At 40.9% G+C, this 21,456-nt stretch overlaps 1 protein-coding gene across 3 annotated transcripts in view; it reads left to right on the top strand.

The window, feature by feature from the left end:
* Positions 1-20,304, top strand: part of CARMIL1 (capping protein regulator and myosin 1 linker 1) — a 120,149-nt gene extending 99,845 nt beyond the window's left edge. For 2 of the 3 annotated variants that reach the window (XM_083449134.1, XM_083449135.1), the window contains exons 30-37: positions 1,696-1,762; positions 2,508-2,704; positions 3,121-3,227; positions 4,685-5,114; positions 7,944-8,016; positions 11,673-11,906; positions 12,548-12,688; positions 19,257-20,304. In XM_083449134.1, the coding sequence (XP_083305260.1) occupies positions 1,696-1,762; positions 2,508-2,704; positions 3,121-3,227; positions 4,685-5,114; positions 7,944-8,016; positions 11,673-11,906; positions 12,548-12,688; positions 19,257-19,378 (1,371 nt within the window). In that variant the 3' untranslated portion in view covers positions 19,379-20,304. Of the gene's footprint in view, positions 1-1,695; positions 1,763-2,507; positions 2,705-3,120; positions 3,228-4,684; positions 5,115-7,943; positions 8,017-11,672; positions 11,907-12,547; positions 12,844-12,914; positions 14,037-19,256 lie in introns of those variants that run through there. The other variant, XM_083449133.1, reaches the window with a different exon arrangement.
* Positions 20,305-21,456: the final 1,152 nt, after the last annotated feature.

Here is a 21,456-nt window from a genome sequence, read left to right as displayed (position 1 = left end):
TTTTTACTTGAGGGAGTTGGATTCCTTCCTTTGGCTTTTGTTTGTTTAGGGTGTTTTGCCTTCTTTATTTGTCTGTGCTTTATTTATATTTGGGGGGGGGTTGGGGGAGGGGGTGTAGATAGGCCAAGAACAAACTTAAGTGCTTAAGTCCTAGCACTAAGCCAAACTAGGTCACACCACAACAGGAGGACCAGGGGAGGAACAAAGCAACCACAGTTCCTGTTGTGAGTATGCACACCCTCAGATGTTCATGCTTAGGTGTGAACTGGCCAGATAAACTTTGTATGAAGCGAAGTGAAGTGAAATTTGTTCAACAACTTCTTTCTGTGCTGGCTTTCTCCACTATGACTTACATTTGATTAAAACAAAGAATGCATAGTTCTACCTAGCAATACTTTCATCGTTGGGCAGTAGTAGCATTTATTTATTTATTCAGCCATTTGGAATTTCAGTTCATTATCCCTTCTAATGGCACTGACAGCTGAAAAAGCTCTAGCTAGGCTTGAGATTCACCAGTCTGATCTGCAAGAAAAACTTAAGAGAGGTCATCCCCTAGGGCTTCATTTCTCTTTTCAGCTGGTGTGAACAGGTAGATCAACCAAACTGGAGGCTAGATTGTCATATCAAAGAGGAAACTCCCACTCAGAGTTCATTGGGTTCTAGAATGAGTAACAAGTATATTTGTAGGTCCATCGTTTCATTAATTTCTTCTTGGTCTTTACATTCAGGCTTTGATTTATCACTGTGAACTCTACTCTTATTTTTAAAGTAAATAATGTATTGTTTTCAAGTACAGTGATTCCAAAAGCACAGGTTTAAGTAATGGTGTACACAGTGAACTACTAACCAGTTACAGTTGAAACCCTTTGTGCTGAGCCTGCCTAATAAAATGAGTATTTCATATATTGTTATAATTCATAAAAGATGGGAAGAAAAGTTGTGAATATTGTGGCAAGGGTCAGCTTTGAGTATAAATCATTAGGTTTATTTTATTGTAGCATTTTAAAACTACAATAAGTCAATCCCCAAAGCGTTGTATAACGTTATCCCCAAAATTGGATAAATTCACAAAAATAACTCTCTGCACAATTTATAGTAAGGAATTTATCTGTTCTCTCTCTCTCTCTCTCTCTCTCTCTCTCTCTGTGTGTGTGTGTGTGTGTGTGTGTGTCTTTGTGTGTGTGTTCTCTCTCTTTCTTTCTTTCTTTGTCGGTATAATGCCTAAAAATAGAAAACACCATTCAAAGGTAGCTTTGACTAAAAATAATGCTTAGGATAATGCTTCCATTGTTCAATAATAATACTTTTTTGTGAAATCTCAGTAACTTCTTAAAAATCAGATGGCACGATGTGACATTGCTCCTTTTCCAACCACATTTCATCAAATGTGATGAATTTGCAGACTCATTATAAAGTCTGAACACCAGGTTTGAATGCTTTCCAGCACAATAAATGATCATTATGAATGATTCTGAAGACAGAAAGCTTAATTAACTGTTACTTGATTAACAGATCACTTGATTTCTGATCCAGAATTAAACGAGCTTTGCTTTTGCTCCATCTTTCACAGCTGTGTTGACTTCATAATAGGAAGAATATATTCCAGTCTTACTCAGAGCTAACAGCTGCACTGGTACAGCTATCTTTTCTTTCCACACTTATGGCATTAAGTTCTGCCATCTTTTCGTTCTGCAGATGACTCCTAAGTCTAAAAGGAAGAGTATCCACAGCAGAATGCTGAGGCCTGTATCCAGAGCTTTTGGTAAGTGGTTGTTTCTTTTCACAATTTATTAAGCTACTTCCTTAAGATTTATAAGATTTACCTAAACTGATCTTTTTATAAGATTTACCTAAATAGACCAGGGATGGGGAATCTGCGACTCTCCATATGATGATGGACTACAATGAAGGACCCATCCTTGTTCTAGAATATAAGCATTATTTGGTCTGATGCTCTCATCTAACCTTATAGAAAATAACAATTCAAAATAGATACTGATGCTCAAGCTTCTTTAAGGGTGTTAGTTGTGCTGGAACCTGTGTCTACAAAAAAAGATGAAATACTTTGATAACTGCAATTCTATATTTAAAGACATTATGAGTGAAGATACTGTAGGCCTGGTTATTGTCAAGCCTCAGGCACTCACATGCTTCTCCCTCCCTTCTTCCTTCCCTTATGGGCTCCGATTCCCTCATACCCATTCTGGTTTAAGACATCCTATAGTTCACCATTATATCCAAATCAGAATTGGAAACTATGTGCAAACCATAGTTCTGGATTGCCACAAACCGGGGAGTGCAGAAAGGGTGGGGTGAAAAAGCGATCCAGTGGCTCGGATCCAATCATCAAAGCATGATTTGTCGTTATTCCAAACTATTTCATACGTGTCTGTTTACAAATGCCATTTCCCACTGAGGGGGCTTATTGACAGGGTTATGCCTATGTTAACAATCCTGACCAGAGAAGCAGAGGTTCAAAGATAATAAACTTCAACTATTTCTCTTAGAGATGGAGTTTGACTTGGACAAAGCATTGGAAGAAGTTCCCATCCACATAGAAGACCCCCCATTCCTTTCCGGAAGAGTGGACAAACGGACTTCTGGGCTTATGTCAGAGCTGCCCTCTGAGGAAGGGAAAAAATTGGAGCACTTTACAAAACTAAGGCCTAAGAGGAATAAAAAACAACAGCCCACGCAAGCTGCGGTGAGTGAAAATCATGGTTGTGATATTTTACCTCATATGAGAGATAGCTGAGTCGGCAGAGCAAGAGACTCTTAATCTCAGGGTTGTAGGTTCAAGCCCCACATTGGGCAAAAGAGTCCTGCATTTCAGGGGGTTGGTCTAGATGACCCTCATAGTCCCATCCAACTCTACAATTCTAGGATTCTTATTATTTTATTATTTAAATAATGTGCAGGCTTAAAGCCATGCTTTAAGATTTCTGATAGCCATGTTCAGTCTTGTTTGGCTACTTATTTTTCTGTCCTCTTGTCAGCACTCTTCATAAGAAAAACTGCTGCTTCTAAAACCCATACGCAGTTATGGCTTTTGACACCCATAACTGGCAATATAGAACCTCCAGAGGCTTCTATATTAAGTAAAACTATGTGTCTTATCAGGTGAGTACGACAGCACCTCAAGATGGCGAACAGAATGGTCTTATGGGAAGAGTGGATGAAGGCGTTGACGAATTTTTCACTAAGAAGGTGACAAAAATGGATTCAAAGTAAGTCTTATTCTTCAGCAAGGTACAGTAGCTGAAGCTGCTGTAGATATTTGGGGGTGTTTTCTGTCTTTAAAAATTCAAAATAGCAAGTACAGCACGCTGCTAGCACTAATGTAATAAACGTAATTATACCAATAGTAAGTTAAAGTGACTTATATATGCTAAACACATCAATATACATATATTTGGGTTTATGTCACCATAGCGCCACTTAAGTTCATTAGAATTCTTTATGATTGCAATTTAAGCAGAAGAGCCATTCTTTTAGGAAGCTGCCTTATACTGAGACCATTGATGCTCAGCATCTTCCATATTTACTGGCAATGGCTCTCCAGAGTTTGAGGCAAGGAGTCTTTTCTAAGCCGCATCTGGAGACACCAGGGATTGAACCTGGGAACTTCTGCATGCGAAACCTATGCTTCACCATATCTTGGTGACGTTCCAGTGCTACATGTCATGGCACGGCACTGCAGGGCATCGTGTAGGATTAAAGAGTGGCATAAGCAAGGGAGGCCAAGGAGGAAGGCAGTGGTGAGGAAAAGCAGACAGTGAAACAAGTGTGCCAAGCAGTACTTAAATGCTGCATTTCCTTTTCAAAGTGGTTTAGGGCAGGAGGGATGATTTTTGTTCAGCTGAAGCAAATGTGGGTATTTTGAGGTAGGTATCAAAATTTGGTACCACACAAAACCCTTGTTTGCTTGGACAAACAGAATGTGTTCTGACTTGATTATGCGATTTTATTCACTTTCTTTTTATTTATTCATTAAATTTTCGTAACGCCCTTTGTCATAGGATCTCAGGGTGGTTCACAAAATAAAAATACAAGATAAAAACACAAGTATTAAAGCAAAACAACAAACCACCCCCTTCCCACAGACACATTTTAAAGGCTGTAGAATATTTAGCAGCCAAAGGCCTGGTTGAAGAGGAATGTTTTTGCCTAAAAGTATATAATGAAGGCACCAGGTGAACTTCCCCAGGGAGAGGTATGATAACTCCACATAACTGTGTCTCTGGTAGACATAATCTACCAGAGAAGATTGACTTCTCTGGTAATATAAAGTGCATTCTTTATTTAGAACCAGCATGACGATGGAATTTAAACAAGGAGAATTTAATATAGTACTGCACCAGACTCTCTCGGGAGGTTGTGGACTCTCCTTCCTTGGAGGGCTTTAAGCAGAGGTTGGGTACCCATCTATCATGAATGCTTTATCTGAGATTCCTGCATTGCAGTGGCGTTGGACTAGTTGACCCTTGAAGACCCTTCCAACTCTACAGTTCTATGATGGCTCAAAACTGTGGTTAGTCAAAATACAACTGAAAGCTTTCAATCTCCTTGTGATCTCACCAGATATGGAGAGCAGAAGCACAAGAGTCTATGCAACACTAAACCGTAGTTTAGCGTTATGTCCAATTGAGGCCATTATAGCTTATGCGCCTTTTTCATCTATTAGGAGATCCTCAACAAAAGGCGGGGACACGAATGATTCCGGTGAAGCCACTGATGAAAAGAAGAAAAGAGATTCTCGGAAAAGTGGCTTTCTCAATTTAATCAAATCTAGATCAAAATCTGAACGTCCTCCAACTGTTCTGGTGTCGGAGGACCCCTCAGCACCCAAAGGGACTGCCAAAGGCCCCACAGCGGACACTGCAAAGAAGGAGGTTAAATTGACTGAACAGAATGGCAACACTGAAAAAAACGAGGAACTGAAAACGCCAGACTCAATAGAGGAAGGGTCCTCAGAGGATGCCTCAAAGCTTGAGAAGAGTGACAGCAAAGGCAGTCCTCAAGGAGGACGTCGGTATGGGGTGCAAGTGATGGGCAGCGGACTTTTAGCCGAAATGAAAGCCAAGCAGGAGCGCAGAGCGGCATCTGCACAAAAGGTGAGTGACATTTTCATTTTAATGGTTCATTTGAGGGCTTACATGGAACAACGTAGCTAAATATTGGCGGCCAGCTTGAGGCATTTGATTCTGACCAAGATATATACTCAAAATTGCCATTAGGACTTACGGTTTCTATATTTTTGTATTTGTTGTTAAAAAATTAGCACGTTTGTATAAGTGTTGAGGTGACAGCTGGCTGCTTAAACGTACCTGAGGTAGGAACAAAAACTATAAGGAATTTACTACTTGATGTGCGACCTAGTACAATCCTACTACAATTGCTGGTGAGGAGCAGATGTGTGCTAGATGAAAAGATGGCAAATGTTGGGCGGGGTGGGGGTGTTTTTTGTGTGAATTTGCAGGAACAGTGAAAGATCAGTGAATAGGGGATTAGTCTTCTCTCCGAGCAAATATTCGGCAGTGGTCTTGCTCCACCTAGTGTTTGAAGAGATTTTAATATTAGCTCTAGGAACAAATGCAGTGCAAATAAGACCAAGTAGCATGGCTTAGTTAGCACTTGAGATGGTTTAAAACAGAACTCTCCAGCAAGCAACGGTAAGACTAATGAGATTTGGGAGATGGTATTGTTTGCAGTTGCTATGAAGTGCAGTTAGATATCAAATAGGTTCAAAAAATACATGCGACTTCCCACTTACGTGGGGATTACGTTCCCGGGTACCACACGTATATGTGAAATTGGAATAGATATTATTGGCCTAATCCAACAAGTTACAAAATCCGGTGTTGGCTAGAAAGAGTGAAGAAACTCCAACCAAAAAGCTTTTATGGTGGAGCCTTACCCTCCAGGATTTTTTGATGCAGTGGATATAAGTTATTTACTGTTTTATTCCTGTGTGATGTATGTTCCTACTTTGTAATGTATGTGCATTACCTTATTTATGTGTAGAAATGGTTTTAGCTATAAGATATGGGTACAGGATAGTAAATCTATTTTATTTGTGGCCTAGTTTACTAAGATGAAATCCTATTATCTAGAAATTTCATCTCCAAAGATTAAAAAAGGGGATGCCAGGAAGTTGATTTACAGCACAGGCAGGTCTCCCTAATGGGCTTAATAGTGGGTGGGATTGGGGGGAGAACAAATTTCCCAGATCCTTGCCCCATTTTTATTTATTTTCATTTTGCCAAGCATGTAAAGCTAAACGTGCACACGTTGAAGATGTGTTCAACTTTTAGAAAATACAGGGATAAGAATGCTTTCAAAGCAGCAGTTGGGATCCTGTGGCTGCCCGGATGTTATTGGACTCCCAACTCCCATCAGCCTCAGCCAGCATGGCCAATGATGAAGGATTCTGGGAGTTGTAGTTCAGCAACGTGTGGGTTGTCACAGGCTAGCCATCTTCCCAAAGTGTAGATTTTGCTTATGGTAAATGTCAACGCAGGGTGTTCAATAACAGCTAATTTAGACTACACATCCTATAATGCAGAGATGTACTTGTAAACCAAGGACTGCTGAAATGTGATAATTATTTACTGTTGTTCAGATGTGATGTAGCACAGTGTCAAGAAAAGCTTTCAATGCCATATAAAAACTGATCAAGTCTGGGCACACAGGTGGTAGTAAATCTAAAGTAGGACAGGGGAGTTCACACGACTTCATAAAGGCATCCTGGGTGCCACCTGTTTGAGTGCAGAAGTAGCAGAGCCATTGCTCAGGGGTAAGGCATCTGGTGTGCTTACGGAAGGTCTCAGATTCAGCTCTGGCACCTCCCGGTAGGGTAGGGGGTGCCCCCCCATATAGAACCCAGGAGAGCCACCGCAGTTCAGCATAAATACTGAGCTGGATGTGCTACAACAGCCTGATTCCGTATAAGGCAGCTGCTTATGTTCCTAAATGGGATTTAAACTGCTTGAATGGGATTACAATGAAGTTTGCGCACAATGCTACTTTGATATCATCATGGGGAAATGATGTTCTGTTAATAGATTCATTTTTTTTAATGAAACCGTAAGTACATGGAGGCCAAAAGGAAGGCAGTTCAGAATTCCCACCCCCACCCCTTGCAGAGTGAAGAAAGTGCAAGGGAAATGCGGGTATGCAACAAGATTGGAATAAATATTTATCCAGCCTTGTTGAATTAATTCCTAACACCTTTATGAATAAAGTTAAAAACAAAAATGTGAGCCTGCAGTGAAAATAATAAAGCTAGATGTAAAAAAGAAAGAAAGAAACACATCTGATAGACCAGCAAAGGGCAGCTACAAGGATCTCAGGCCTTAATAAAGGCCACTAAAGGCAGAGGTGAACGGGATGGAGTTTACCAGGGACCAAAAAAGATTGTTGAGTAGGCACCAGGTCCACATGTCTAGGAAGGGAGCTCCACCATTCGAATGAATTTTCCCCCCAGTGGTCCTTAAGACTCCTGGGCCCCAAGCCATTCATGGCATCAAAAGCTAAGACGCCCATCTCACCACTTGAAGCCAAGAAACATACTGGCAGCCAGTATAGATATTTTTATACCACCAAAATATATTCTCTTTGGACAGTCCTTGTTAGCAATCTGGTTGTCCTGTTTTGTACCAATTGGAGTTGTCAAACATTCTTCAAAGGCTGCCCAATATAAAATGGGCAGAGAGATGTTTTAATTACATGTTTGTTACCCTGGAGTCCTTTGCAAGAAAGAACAGGATATAAAATGAAATAAGAATATGAATAATGATTGAATTAATGATGATGGGGATGTTGATGATGATAGTAATCATAGCCCAGAGCCTTGGAAAATGGTGGTCTATCAACCAAGTTCAGAGAATTCTGTTGATTTTCAAGGATTCCTTATCACACTTTTCTTTCTTTCTGTTTTAAAGAAACTAGGGAATGATTCAAGAGACTCAACAGATCTATCGTTGAATTCAGAACGGCTGGATGGAGGTGCTACAGGTGTGTTGCTATTAGTAAAATGCTACTTCATTAACTAGTGTCCACAAGCCTGCTGTTGCCGATCAGTTAGTACAAATGATTGATTTGAAGTAATATAGTTTTTGTGAATGTACTTGATTGTTAGAGTGATTACAGCCATGCAGACCAAGCCTTATCTGCACAATACCATGGAAATTAGTTTCCATTTCCCTCATATCCACACCTTGCCGTGCAAACTACACCTTCTCAAATTCCCTCTGCACAACTGCCCTCTTTTACATCTGGCCTCCTTGACACAACCCCCTTTTGAAATCTTGATATATTTTTTTTAAAAAAGGGCAATTATATTATTTATATCCTGTCCAATTTTTACATAGTAGAGACATGTTATGTATATTTGTGAAAGCTGACCTACTTTGCTATATTCCTTGACTCCCTCTGTAGGGCAGAATTCTGATCTGTCTTACGTGTAGCTGGTATCAGTTGCTTAGCAGATTGCTTCATTTTCATTCAGTACACTGTGGGGAAGCTAACCTAGAACGCTTCCAACAGGGAATAATCAACTAGTAGCATCCTCTATACCAGGCCTGGAAATCAAGTTCCAGTCAGCAGTGATGGGAACACAGAAGAAAGTGGTTCTAAGAGTGTGCTGTGGATTTGCCCTCCAGCCTTTATAGATCTGCCTTATGAATGCAAATGGAGACAGAAGAAATGCATTTCAGTTTTTAAGGAATTTTAGAGTGGAAGGCACCTACTAAGAAGTAGAATATAACCTATTAGTGCCAGAAATAATGTTCATTTGTCTGTGTTTGAAAAAAGGCATTTTTTGCATGGTTCCTCACAAAATGTATGTAACTCCTTTCAGGAACTTCAAGGATATAAAATGGCTGCCTGACTTTAACCAATATGTAAAATGTAGCCACTGTCGCTGCTACTTTGGCTTCCCATCTGCTCTTAACTTCTGAAACATCCTAACTCTTTATTTTCTCTTTTTATTAAATGCAAACAGCCCCATCTGTGTGAAGCACAGCTGGGCAAAGTGTGGCCCTAGTGAACTTCATATCTGTGTCAAGAAGAGGGGAAATTGGGGAAAGCATTTAGCAGAAAGAGTAGAAGTGGTCTTGTTTGTTTTTGACTGTGGCTGGTATACCAACTATATGATCCCTGACAGATTGGGTTGTATCCAACTAAAACAGGTTGGTCCAACATGTGGCCCCATTTGACACACCACCCCCCTAGCTCACATCGCCTTCCTAAAGCTGGGTAAGGGAGGCACTGGGCTTTGAGAAGGAGCTATCAGGGGTCTGACAGGGTCCTAGTGTCCTCCCACCTCATTCCCAAGCCTAGTTAGTGCTTTCCCAGCTTTGGGGAGAAGATGGGAGAGCTTTGGGACCCTCCCAGAGCCCTCACTCCTTCTTCCCAAAGCCAACACCTCACTTACCCAGCTTTGGAAAGGCAGCACAAAGGCTGGGGTGTATCAAATTTTGAACGCCCCACACACAGCAAGGCAGTGTGTGGCCTGTGGGTTCCATGTTGAAGTACTCTTGTGGCCTACTTGGCATGGAAAGTTGGACCACCTAGAAACAGTTCTGCTAGTGTGGGTGCAGGGGACCTTTGACCCTCCAGATGTTGTTGAACTGCAGTCACCATCATGGTCAATAGCTATGCTTGCTGGGGTTGATGGGAGTTGTAGTTCGGCAACATCTGAAGGGCCAAAAGTTCCTCCTTTGCTAATGCAAGGAGTTTAAGCTGTGCAGTGGAAGTTACGTGGCTTGTCACCTCTGTGTGTGACCTTAAAATCTGTACTAAGGATTCCTCCACAGCAGATTTATGCAGTGCTCAGGGGGCAGAGAAGTTCTGTTGAATGCTTCCAGGGAGAAAATGGTGTCTAAATGACACATAGCCAGCTGCACAAACATTTTCTTTGCTCCCCATATATACAATGTGCATGTGCTAAGATCCTTTTTGGTTTTGACCACATAAGCCCTCTCTTTGAAACGAGCTTAGCTGATGGATGGGGGAGAGGGTTTTGAAGGCAACAGAATATATATTGGAAAGAAAAATGTTACTGGTGGGAAAAGGTGGTCCATATATTTAAATAATTCTGGGAGAGAGAACATTTAGTTCTCACAGATCTTACAAGAATGTCTGAACATATACCAGTATTTCTCAAACACTCTCCCAAAAATGTGAATTAAAAATTGGAAGAACATCTTGTTCGCATAGATAATACACTTCTAGCCACAGAATGCATGCACACATGTACAAGTCAAAGTACAAAAACATCTATGTAAGCTAGAAGAATGTCTTGGAAAGTGGCCTGCATCCTGAATCACCTAGAAATTAGAAGTAAAATAGCAGGTACCTGGGCCAAGTTATAAGTTTGGGATATAATGTTCTGCATTATGTGCAGTTATAAAATGCGTAAGTAGAAAAACTGCTTTCTCCATTTGACACAAAAAACCTACATGTTATATACATACATGTGTATGTATATAAGCCTAGCACATATAAGCTATATATATTTGAGAATAAAAAAAGAAAGCATCACCCAGGCAGACTTAAGCATCTTTATGTTCCATAGAATTCAGTAAGTGAATTAACATGTTTAAGAAATTCCAGGGTGGTAATTCACAGGCCATTGTATTTTATAGAAGTGTGAAATGCATCCACCCCAAAACAACCTTCAAGATATTTGTGTGATTAGCCATCCTAGGCTGAATGGTGGGTGAATCAAGATCCCTTGACTTTACTGAGGAATTTTGGCTCTTTCTCTGTTGGCCTGTCTGGACACCAGTCTTCAGGGCAGCTCCTCAGCCATTGTCACAGACATAAGGGCTGACTTAAGGGCTGGATCTACATTGTCACAGACATATTGTCAGTGACATAAGGGCTGGATCTACATTGATCTTCTGAACGCTATTCAGTATAACACTCTAGAAAGCTTAATGGCAGCTTTCCATTGCCGGTGGCTCGCTGCTCTGTTGGTCACATTTTAATAACACCTTTTTAACGTTATAAATGACGAGAGTGGATCTGCCCAAGGTCCATTGAGATATTTTGGGGCTTTCTAAGCCTCAGCCCAGTTTCTCTCTGCCTCATAAAGCTTTCTGTTGGAGCACACAGCTAATGCCAGACCTCAGAGAATAATAGGGTGGTGGTGATATTTTCTGACAGTAAAGGAGTGAGTATTCTGCACTCACACACTCTCCATATCATCAGGCTTGTGTCTAATGCTCAGGTGTTCCTCTATGGAAACTGACTATATCAGATTATCCCACTCATTCCCTCATGGGTTACAGTCATCAACCTTGGCCCCATTGAGGAGCCAATCATGTACCATAACTCTTGATTAAAGTGCTAATGACCAGGGGAATCAAGCCTGTTTCTAAAGCCAGAGTAGTGATATATCGGCCCAAACCATTCCAGAAATCTGGGCACATTCTCCTTCTAAAGCTCCCACAGAGATGGACAATCTGTTGGATGTCTCACTGATATTGCTTGTCAGTGACTATATTCACATTGGTCAGAAAAGAGGACACTTGGGGAAAGTAGCAGCTTTTATTTTTCCTGAGTAACTGTCAGTCCACACACATCCCTCTGCACCTACGGAGGCTAGAAACTTCTGAATACGCTGCACTCTTGGTCTCAATGTTCGCTGGGTCCTTTTGTTTCAGTTACCAAGCTCCACCAGTCTTCTCCAGAGAACCGGTTTGCCCTGAGTAAAGGTGACTCTATTGTAACCTCATCAGAGAAAATCACAAAGGCTGAACCAAAGACAGAAGTTGGGGCGAGGACACGAAGTTCTTCCAGCACACCTACCAGCCCAAAGCCTCCACTCCAAGCAGTAAAGCCCAGCCTAGCAGGACGGCCAACAGTTCCTCAGAAGCCACGATCTGCCTCTCGGACTGGTGAGAAGCCTCTGTACACTACGCTAGCATTAGCACAATGGCTTATGTGTGGAAAAATCAATAGTTAAATACCGAAGAGCAAATTCAGAAAATAAGATAATGGTTATTATTTTGTTCGGCGGCGTTTTTCAGTTGTTCTCTGCTAATCCTGACTAATCTTTTAAATGCTAGAAATGGGATTGCAATGGTAAATTATAAGAGAGAATGAGATATTCCCTTAAACACTGAGGTACTAATTTGTAGCCTTTGCATTATAGTACTGCCCTAGAGGTCTCAAAGATTACTACATTCTTCTTGTTAGGCAAATTGTTTCCCCTCATTTCTGAATATTGAAATACAGGTTTTAAAAAACTTTTTTGAGGCTTCATTGGAACATATTTAAACAACTTCTTAGGCCCCTCTATTGTGCTTTATTGCCACGTAGCCCTTCAGCACTTTCATTTCTTCCAGCTTAGCCACTTTGGAGAGGAGATACTTAGCTTTGAGACTGTTCCTCCTCTATCATGCTTTCAAAAACTAAATCAGTACATTTGGGTGGGTTGGTTGGTTGTGTGTGTGTGTGAGGGTTTATGTGAACGAATTTCCTAGATGCTGTGCAGCTGGTGACTGAATTTTTCTGTGTGTGTGCTGTGTTTCCACAGAGGATATTCCAGAGTCTCCATCTGGTCCAGGTTCCCCTAAAACTGCTCTTCTTCCCCCAATTCTGAAGAGAGTTCCTTCTGATAAAGAAAAAGATGGACAGAGCAGTCCCCAACCAGCTGTCAGATCTCTTTCACACGAAGGTGAGAATGCTAGTATATTTCTCCAGCCCCCCTCCCTTTTGTATAATTCAGGGGTCAGAAAACCTTTTCAGCAGGGGGCCGGTCCACTGTCCCTCAAACCTTGTGGGGGGCTGGACTATATTTTTTTGAGGGGGGGGGGATGAATGAATTCCTATGCCCCACAAATAACTCAGAGATTTATTTTAAATAAAAGCACACATTCTACTCATGTAAAAACACCAGGCAGGCCCCACAAATAACCCAGAGATGCATTTTAAATAAAAGGGCACACTCTACTCATGTAAAAAGACACTGATTACCGGACCACCCACAGGCCGGATTTAGAAGGCGATTGGGCCGGATCCGGCCCCCGGGCCTTGGTTTGCCTACCCATGGTATAATTGTTCATGTCCTCAGCTATTGGAAGTCAATTTGCAAAGTTCCTGATTCTGAATATGACCTTAATGTCTGGTCATAATAATGTGTTAATTTACCTATATTATGTGTTCTAATTGCATGCATGCACACGCCTCGCCCTTCTGCAGGGGTTGTTTCCATTCTAGCCCATGGTGCTAATTATATCTCCCATTATCTTTTGTGTTATCTGCAGCCTCCATCATTTCCTTCTCGGTCACAGGGCCAAGCTAGGCAGGAGGCTAATGTTAAATGCATCTTTACATTTAACATGCAGGGTTTTCAAAACAATTCAGCTAGCATGCTCAGGAGGGGCTGGTAGTTACTGTGACAGCAGGAGGCCATGAAGACAGAATTTAACCCTGCTGCAGCCCTGCAGAAAATGCTGCCTCTGAAGCTGATATTTCCCTGGGCATCAAATGCAGATTTCCTCCCAGTGCACATACCAATTTGTGGGGAAGGATTTTCCTCAGGACCTCAGCATGCAAGGGCAAAGTTAAATTGCCCCTCCTCATCTGTTGTTATCCCGATAAATATCACTCTCACTCCCTAAGCTGGTGCAGTATTCGCATTTCTAAAAACCTGCGCATTTGATACAAAAAATCCTTCTGTGTACCATCTGCTTTGACCCAGAGAACTCCTGTCATTGGCTGGCAGAAGTCGAATCTCATTACAGATTGCACTTAGGTCCTGCTTCTGGTTGGCCATTGTGAGAAGAGGGAGGTGGTCTTGATGGTCCATTCACCTATTCTAGCAGACTCATCATATGTTCTTTCATTAAAAAAGCTCTACAGTGCTCCATCTGCTGAGTAAGGGAGGTATGGTGATGCTCACAGACATTTCACACATTACAAAGAGGGGAAACTGAATTTTTCATTCATTCATTTTATTTGTATCCCGCTTACACACACACACACGCACACAAACACCCATGCTCAAAGCAGCTTACAACAAAGAAAACAGGAGTGCATTTCAAACAAACACTGCAAAACAACTCCAAAATAATAGCAAACATAACAACATAAAAAACCTACATTTCAATACTATAAATGCAATAAGATTACTGAAACAACATGCGGCATCTAATAGCAAAAATAACAAGGGAGCTCCAAGGTTTTGCCTTAGTCCTAGAAACACACCTCCTATGATGTTGCTCATAGGCCGTCTCCTGAAGCAGCAGCTGCTTATAAGCTTCTTATAAGACTTCCAAGAACGAGGGGTGGGGTAACTGAAAACACCCCTCCCATGAATTTTGACCACATGTTCAGCCCCTATAGAAACCTGCAGTCCATCCCAGCTCCCTGGCAAGTATGAAGTCTACAATTAGAACATTTCAGGTGTATTGCTATTGTTACCTCTTGGTATATGTTAGGACTGGTTAAAAGCTATATCCTCCTGCTCCATCTTTTTAAGTTACAGTTCTGTTTGTGCAACCTATACGTCTGTGTTATGTCTGGCTCCCATTTCACGCTCGCCCCCCGTAACTTTATTATTATTCATTTTATTTATTCCCCACTCTTCACCGTAACACCCTCAGATTTTTAAAAAGCAGCATTGGAAACAGTTCAGAACAAATGTACGTGGACCAACACACTCAGTTAATTGGTTCCTTTACCAGTAAATCATTGACACGATTTGCTTGGCAAAAATGATGAAATAATGCCATCTTATTTTCTCTCTCTCTCTTTTGTGTATTGTTGTGTTACTAAGCATGCAAAATATCATGATATGTAAAGCATGACATTTTCATTATTAGGGCTGCTAAATTGTATAATATAAACAAATGAGGCTAAGAATGCTGCTGATTGAGCTAATCAGGCTTCAAAATCTGAAATAATTTGCCTCGGCCATTTACTGCTGTGAGTGATACATGTGCCTTGCGGGGACTGCAGATTAAAGGGGCAGGAAATGTTTGCAACTCTGCAATGGATACAACAGTCACATCCTTTATATGGGTTCAGGCAGTAGTACATAGGTCTTTGTCCTATGCAGTTTGGCATCAGTTGTTGCCTGCTGTACAAATATCCCAAGTGTAATATTAATCCAATTCATTTCTGACCCAGTAGCGTATCTCTAGAAAAGGAATGTCCTTATGAGAGGCTCTTGCCTGGTTTGCATGTCACACTACAGTGGTACCTCGGGTTACAGACGCTTCAGGTTACAGACTCCGCTAACCCAGAAATAGTACCTCGGGTTAAGAACTTTACCTCAGGATGAGAACAGAAATCGTGTGGTGGCAGCGGGAGGCCCCATTAGCTAAAGTGGTATCTCAGGTTAAGAACAGTTTCAGGTTAAGAACGGACCTCCAGAACGAATTCAGTTCTTAACCTGAGGCACCACTGTAAGCGCGAACACATGAGTGTGTAGACTCCTGGGGAGGAGATCGCCGTCCCTTTGCTATCCCCAGTTCTTTTGCTGCTGCACAACACTGAGCAAAGCCATGGCTTGGCTTAGCATGTAGTCCAAACTTCTGCTTATTGGTTTAGCTGGCCAGCTAGATTCAATTCTCCATCGCTGCACTAAGTCAAGCTCAGCAAAACAACAAGGGAAGAACAAAGAGGCCACAATCTCCTCACCTGCCCTAAGCCATGGTTTGGCTTAGTATGACATGCCAACCAGCCCATTGGCTTAACATTTGGTCACATTCTCAAGACTCAACAGCACTCTCAATTCTCCATGCTAAGCTCCAAATGTAAACAGTCCTCAGTGTAACTGCTCAGCAGTTTGATTACGCCTAGTGATTAAGTACCTGTCTCTTTGAAGAGCTGTACTTAGAAAATTAAATACAGTATTTACAAGTTGAGCTTGAAGTTCATTAGTGTCAGTTACAATACATCCCTCCTGAAACCTTTAGTCAACTTAATAGGCATTTTTGTTCAGTGCTTTCCTTTCTCGGGTTTATGCTGAAGGAACAGCACAGCAATTCTGGTAACTCTCCTCTGTATAAAGCATACTAAGTGCTTTAATATTTAATTCCATATATGTGTATATATATTTGTAAAACCTTATTAAGTGGTTTGATTCTCAAAATCTGAGGCTGGAATCCTATTACCTAGAAGTAAGCCCCACTGAGCATAGTAGGGTGTATTTATGTGTAAACATGCTAAAGGTTTGCCACATGCTAGACGTAGGAATGTCGTAGGGCCAGAGGCATTCCAGGGTCTCTCCTTTCCCTATCCCCCCTGGGGCCAGAAAACAGGGCTGTATGGGCATTTATTTACCTGAAGCAACTCCTGGCAAAGTTGAAATTATGAAATCCATTGTGCCATCCATCAAGGAGCAGTATTTCCTAGCATCATTAGATCTACTGGAGACTTATCTACACATCCTAATAAAGCTCTCACGCCTGAAGTACCTGTGTTTTCATTCATTTTATTCATTTGTATTTATTTAAATATTTATATTTAATAATAATAAATATTTATTTATTAACTGCGCTTTCACATACAAAGGTATACAGACTGAAAACATAGTATTGCAATAAAAACAGTTATCACGGGCACTTCCGTATAGATCAGTGCCAAAGATGACCTCTGCTGGATCAAGCCAAAAGGCTCATCTAGACCAGCATCCTGTTCCCACCATGACTAATCAATGCCTGAGCACAACAGCACCCTCCCCATTTGTGATTCCCAGCCAGCTGGTGTTCAGAATCATGCTTCTTTTAATCCTACCTTAATGATGAGCTGATCCAATCTAGTTCTTGAGTTAAGAGCCATCAGGACAGCCCAGCTCAGTTTGGACAGCTCTCCAGAACCACAGCTTTGTAGTGAATCTAGAAAAGAGCTAACTGGAATTAGTGTTCTTGGAACTTGGGGAAATTGTCCATTTATTCCCACTCTCTGCTTCTTGTTCCTTAACCACCTTCTGATCCACAAGAGGATGTTTCCTCTTATTCCATGACTGATAAACTTACTTGGGAATCTTTGGTGAGGTACTTTATGAAAGCATTTTCAAAGTACACAGTGTCAACTGGATCTCCTCTGTGTGCTCATTGACACTCTCAGAGATCTCTAATAGGTTAGTGAGACAGGACCTACTCTTGCAGAAGCCTTGCTGGTTCTGCTTCAGCAAGACTTGTTCTTCTGTATGCATGGTAATTCTGCATTTAAACCTCCCACCAGCTCCCCTTTAGTTCCCTTCTTAAAACTGTTGTTCTCCTGGCCACCTTCCAGCCCTCGGGTATAAGAGCTGATCTTAAGGGCATGTGATGTTTTTGTTAGAAGATCTGCAAATTCACATTTGAATTCCTTAAGATCTCTTCTGTGGGTGCCATCCAGACCTAGTGATGTTTCAGTTTTTAATTTGACTCTTATCACCACTATGTGCCTCAGTTCCTCAGACTTCCTGAGAAAGTTAGTTTCTGAAAATGAACTCTTAATGTGCAGTATCAATTTTAGAGACAATTACGTGTTCCTCACAGGGTAGCAGTCTTAATGAATAGCAAATATATATATATATATATATATATATATATATATATATATATATATCTGAGGTGAAAATATTTCTTTTCCAACTACATTATTCATTTTTGTATGTTAGGAAGTACTTCTCATCCCTGCAGGTTTTTAAATGCTGTGCTGAACAAAAGCACTGCAGCAAAAAAGTTCGATCTTTTACCTATTCAGTGCTGAAATAAATGGGCCTTATATCACCAAATTACCATGTGTTGCAGCTCAGCAATCAAACATTTAAATCTGATTTTTAGTTTTTTTAAAAAAACGGGTTTTCACCCATTCTCTTCTTTTCTCTCAGAATTCTTAGTTTTACATTTAGTTTTCCAGTGAGTATGTTTTCACATTGATAATGAATACAGTGGAATTGTCTTTTTGGTGAATTCTGAATAATAGGAAACAAGCAGATGTGCTCACTTGCCAAACATGGAGGAATTTCTTCTATGTTGAAAATAGGCCTCATTGCATATGTGACTCATCAGAGCTTTAAAGAGAATGAGAGCAATTTCAGCTATTATCTTAGGGAAGGATTATTGGTATAATTGTTGACCTGTGCATAGTCAAGCACATTGTTCTTTATAATGCATTCCACATAACATGCATTCTGCTGTGGGCAAAAAAAAAAGGAGGGAACAATTTGTTCCTAATCTCCTGCATTATACTTACCCACTTTTTGCATATGATGAAATGAGTTTGACAATGTGTGCAGTATAAAAAGATTGCAGTGGAAGTCAAAAGCAAACCATTTCTTTCCTTGGGAGATAAATTGTCTGTATAGCAACAACAACTTGGCTGCTTGGTAAGGCTAGTTGTAGATTTTATATATGATTAAAAACTACCAATACAGTGGTACCTCGGGTTAAGTACTTAATTCGTTCCGGAGGTCTGTTCTTAACCTGAAACTGTTCTTAACCTGAAGCACCACTTTAGCTAATGGGGTCTCCTGCTGCTGCCGTGCCGCCAAAGCACGATTTCTGTTCTTATCCTGAAGCAAAGTTCTTAACCTGAAGCACTATTTCTGGGTTAGAGGAGTGTGTAACCTGAAGCGTATGTAACCCGAGGTACCACTGTCTCTTGCCTTTTTAAACAGATGTAAGTATTGCTGTGTTCATTTATTATAAAAGCTGCTGCTACATTTACAATGTAAACAAGTTCTCATATGTTTTGGTTTGGTTTAAATTAATGTATTTCTGCCACCTTCTGTTGGTTTCAAGTTAGTGTTTCCACTTGCACGCTAATGAGGTAATTTCTGCTTTCCAATCATGGAAAAGTTACACATGGATCCCTTTCTGGGTCAAGAAGTACCAAACTATCGAAAAGCACTACTGCCATGGTTTCCTTGGGTTTGATAGGGCCCCATGTGAAGGGCCTAACTTGATTTGTGCTGCTTTGAAAGTGCCTGTCCTCTGAGTGAGCTTTCTGCTCAGGAAAATGTGACAGTTCTTATCAACGTTGAGTGTGCCCTGCCATACATGATAACTGTGGAAATCCTGCCACTATCTGTGATATACTTTGGATGTTGGCCACAACTTACTATTTTAACCAGCTTTTATTTGGAACGTAGGATATGAGCTTTTGAGTTACACAGAACTCTAATCAATGAACAATTTGGAACAACGGAGCAGATATTGGGGTCATAGTGAATAGCTCTGGGGTCATAACAAATGAAGATGCCCACTCCCCAACCTCCCAACTCAACATTCTGTCTTCTGATACAGGTCCAAAGAGAAGCCCAGGACACCAGGAGCAGAAACAGAGGTCTTTAAGTAAAGATGGTCAGCAGGGAAGCAAGTCCAGTGACTCTGGTGAAGAAGCTGATAAAGATTTTATTTTTGTTTAGTTGGTTGGTCATGTATTTGGCAGTGCTCTTTTGTAACAATAAGGGTACCGCTTATCCCTCTTTTTGATCAGTTACTCTCCTTTTATAGAGGAGCATTTGGAAATTGGGGGGGGGGAGTGTCGGTGATTGCACTGGTAACTGAACTTCATGACTCTGATCCTTTGTTTCTTCCTGATCTTTACGATTCCAGACATTCCCTTTCACGCCTTTGCAAAAGCCAGCAACTTTTTCATGTCTTCTACTTGAATTTCTCTGAAGCAGCTATAAAAATAATGCCTTGCTTTGCGGGGCTTTGCGGGAGGAAACCCCAAGCAAAAGAACTGGACAATTTCTTACACTAACCCACACTGTACAGCATGAGAGGTGTTGTACTGCTGAATGTAAATGTGTCAAACTTGCACGCAACTTACTTTATAAATATATTCTTGCTGAATGCAATTGCACATTGTAATTATATCAACAGAGCACACTAATAAAATAATTTGTATAAATAATATATATTAGATGCTTGGATATGATTTTTACATTCTCCTTTGGGAGACCTTTTTTCTCGTTTGTTGTACTGTATATAAGAACACAATATCCTACATTTTGTGTACTGTTCTAAAGCACAAAACAACAACCCAGAATTACTAATAACTTGATATGCTTCCATATCCATAAGTAAATGTTTGTTGTTGATTGGAATGAGGGCAATGGACATTTTATTACTGTTGGTATTTTCTAGAGGGCACCTTGGGGGGTCAATCTGCATTCACTCTAGCTTCTAACATGTACTTTTGAAAGAAAAGTAGATTCTTGTCTGTAAAAGCAATTTTTCATTTTTTTCCTTTGCATATTTCACAGGCATCCGCTTATAATACACGCTGAAGGGAGTTTATTCATAATGTATATTTGTACCAATAAAAATGATTTTACAACTGGAATTTGAATTTCTAATTTTAAAGAAATACTTTCTTGAAACCTTTGTATATTTATAAATTATAAATCTATAGTTCCATACTCCAGTACATTTTTTCCAAACCCTAAATATAGGCAAACTTCGCATTTAAATTATTTCAAATCATTTTTGTACATAATGTAGCAAGTAACTTCATGTGGACAAAAAAATCTCCGTTATTTTATTTTTAAAGTCAATCATTTCTTCTGAACGTAACATTGCAGAATATGAGGCATATTGCTGCAAAACAACCTATCATCTTTACACTATTCTATTGTGATGCTTTCTGTTTGTTTCTGCCAGTGAATCAACAGATTCCCCCCCCCACACACACATCTACCTTTCTCTATCACCAAGGGATCAAACACCGATGTGTATCTGTTCATTAATTGGTTTGCTTAACCAACAGTAACCAAAAATGTTAAAAAGGTAAAGGTACCCCTGCCCGTACGGGCCAGTCGTGTCCGACTCTAGGGTTGTGCGCCCATCTCACTTAAGAGGCCAGGGGCCAGCACTGTCTGCAGACACTTCCGGGTCACGTGGCCAGCGTGACAAAGCTGCATCTGGCGAGCCAGCGCAGCACACGGAAACGCCATTTACCTTCCCGCCAGTAAGCGATCCCTATTTATCTACTTGCACCCGGGGGTGCTTTCGAACTGCTAGGTTGGCAGGCGCTGGGACCGAGCAACGGGAGCGCACCCCGCCGCGGGGATTCAAACCGCCGACCTTTCAATCGGCAAGTCCTAGGCACTGAGGCTTTTACCCACAGCGCCACCCGCGTCCCATCCCAAAAATGTAACTGTTAACCAAATATCAAAACTAACAGAGGCTAAATTAAGGAAAGGGGGGGGGGGGCCTGTGTGCAGGGTTGCCCTGGCTTTAGTTAAAAGGCATGTTACATGCAAATGAGAGTAGTGAATCCACTGCATTTTTTTTAAAAAAATGAAAAATATTCATGCCATTTTGAGTGGAAAAATGAGTGATGCTTAACCCTTTCCTGCTCAGCACTGCCCCTTTGCATTGCTTCCTTCATGCAAGGTCCCAGTATGTAATTTCCTTTTATAAATAGGCATCTGCAATTGCATAAAGAGGGATAGCTTTAGCAAAGGATAGGATGAGTTTTTAAGTATCATATCCT

This window comes from Podarcis tiliguerta, assembly GCF_965153285.1.
Source record: "Podarcis tiliguerta genome assembly, chromosome: 7".
Lineage (NCBI taxonomy): Eukaryota > Metazoa > Chordata > Lepidosauria > Squamata > Lacertidae > Podarcis > Podarcis tiliguerta.
Note: the sequence above shows the minus strand (reverse complement) of the source record. Positions and strands in the feature narration are given on the sequence as shown.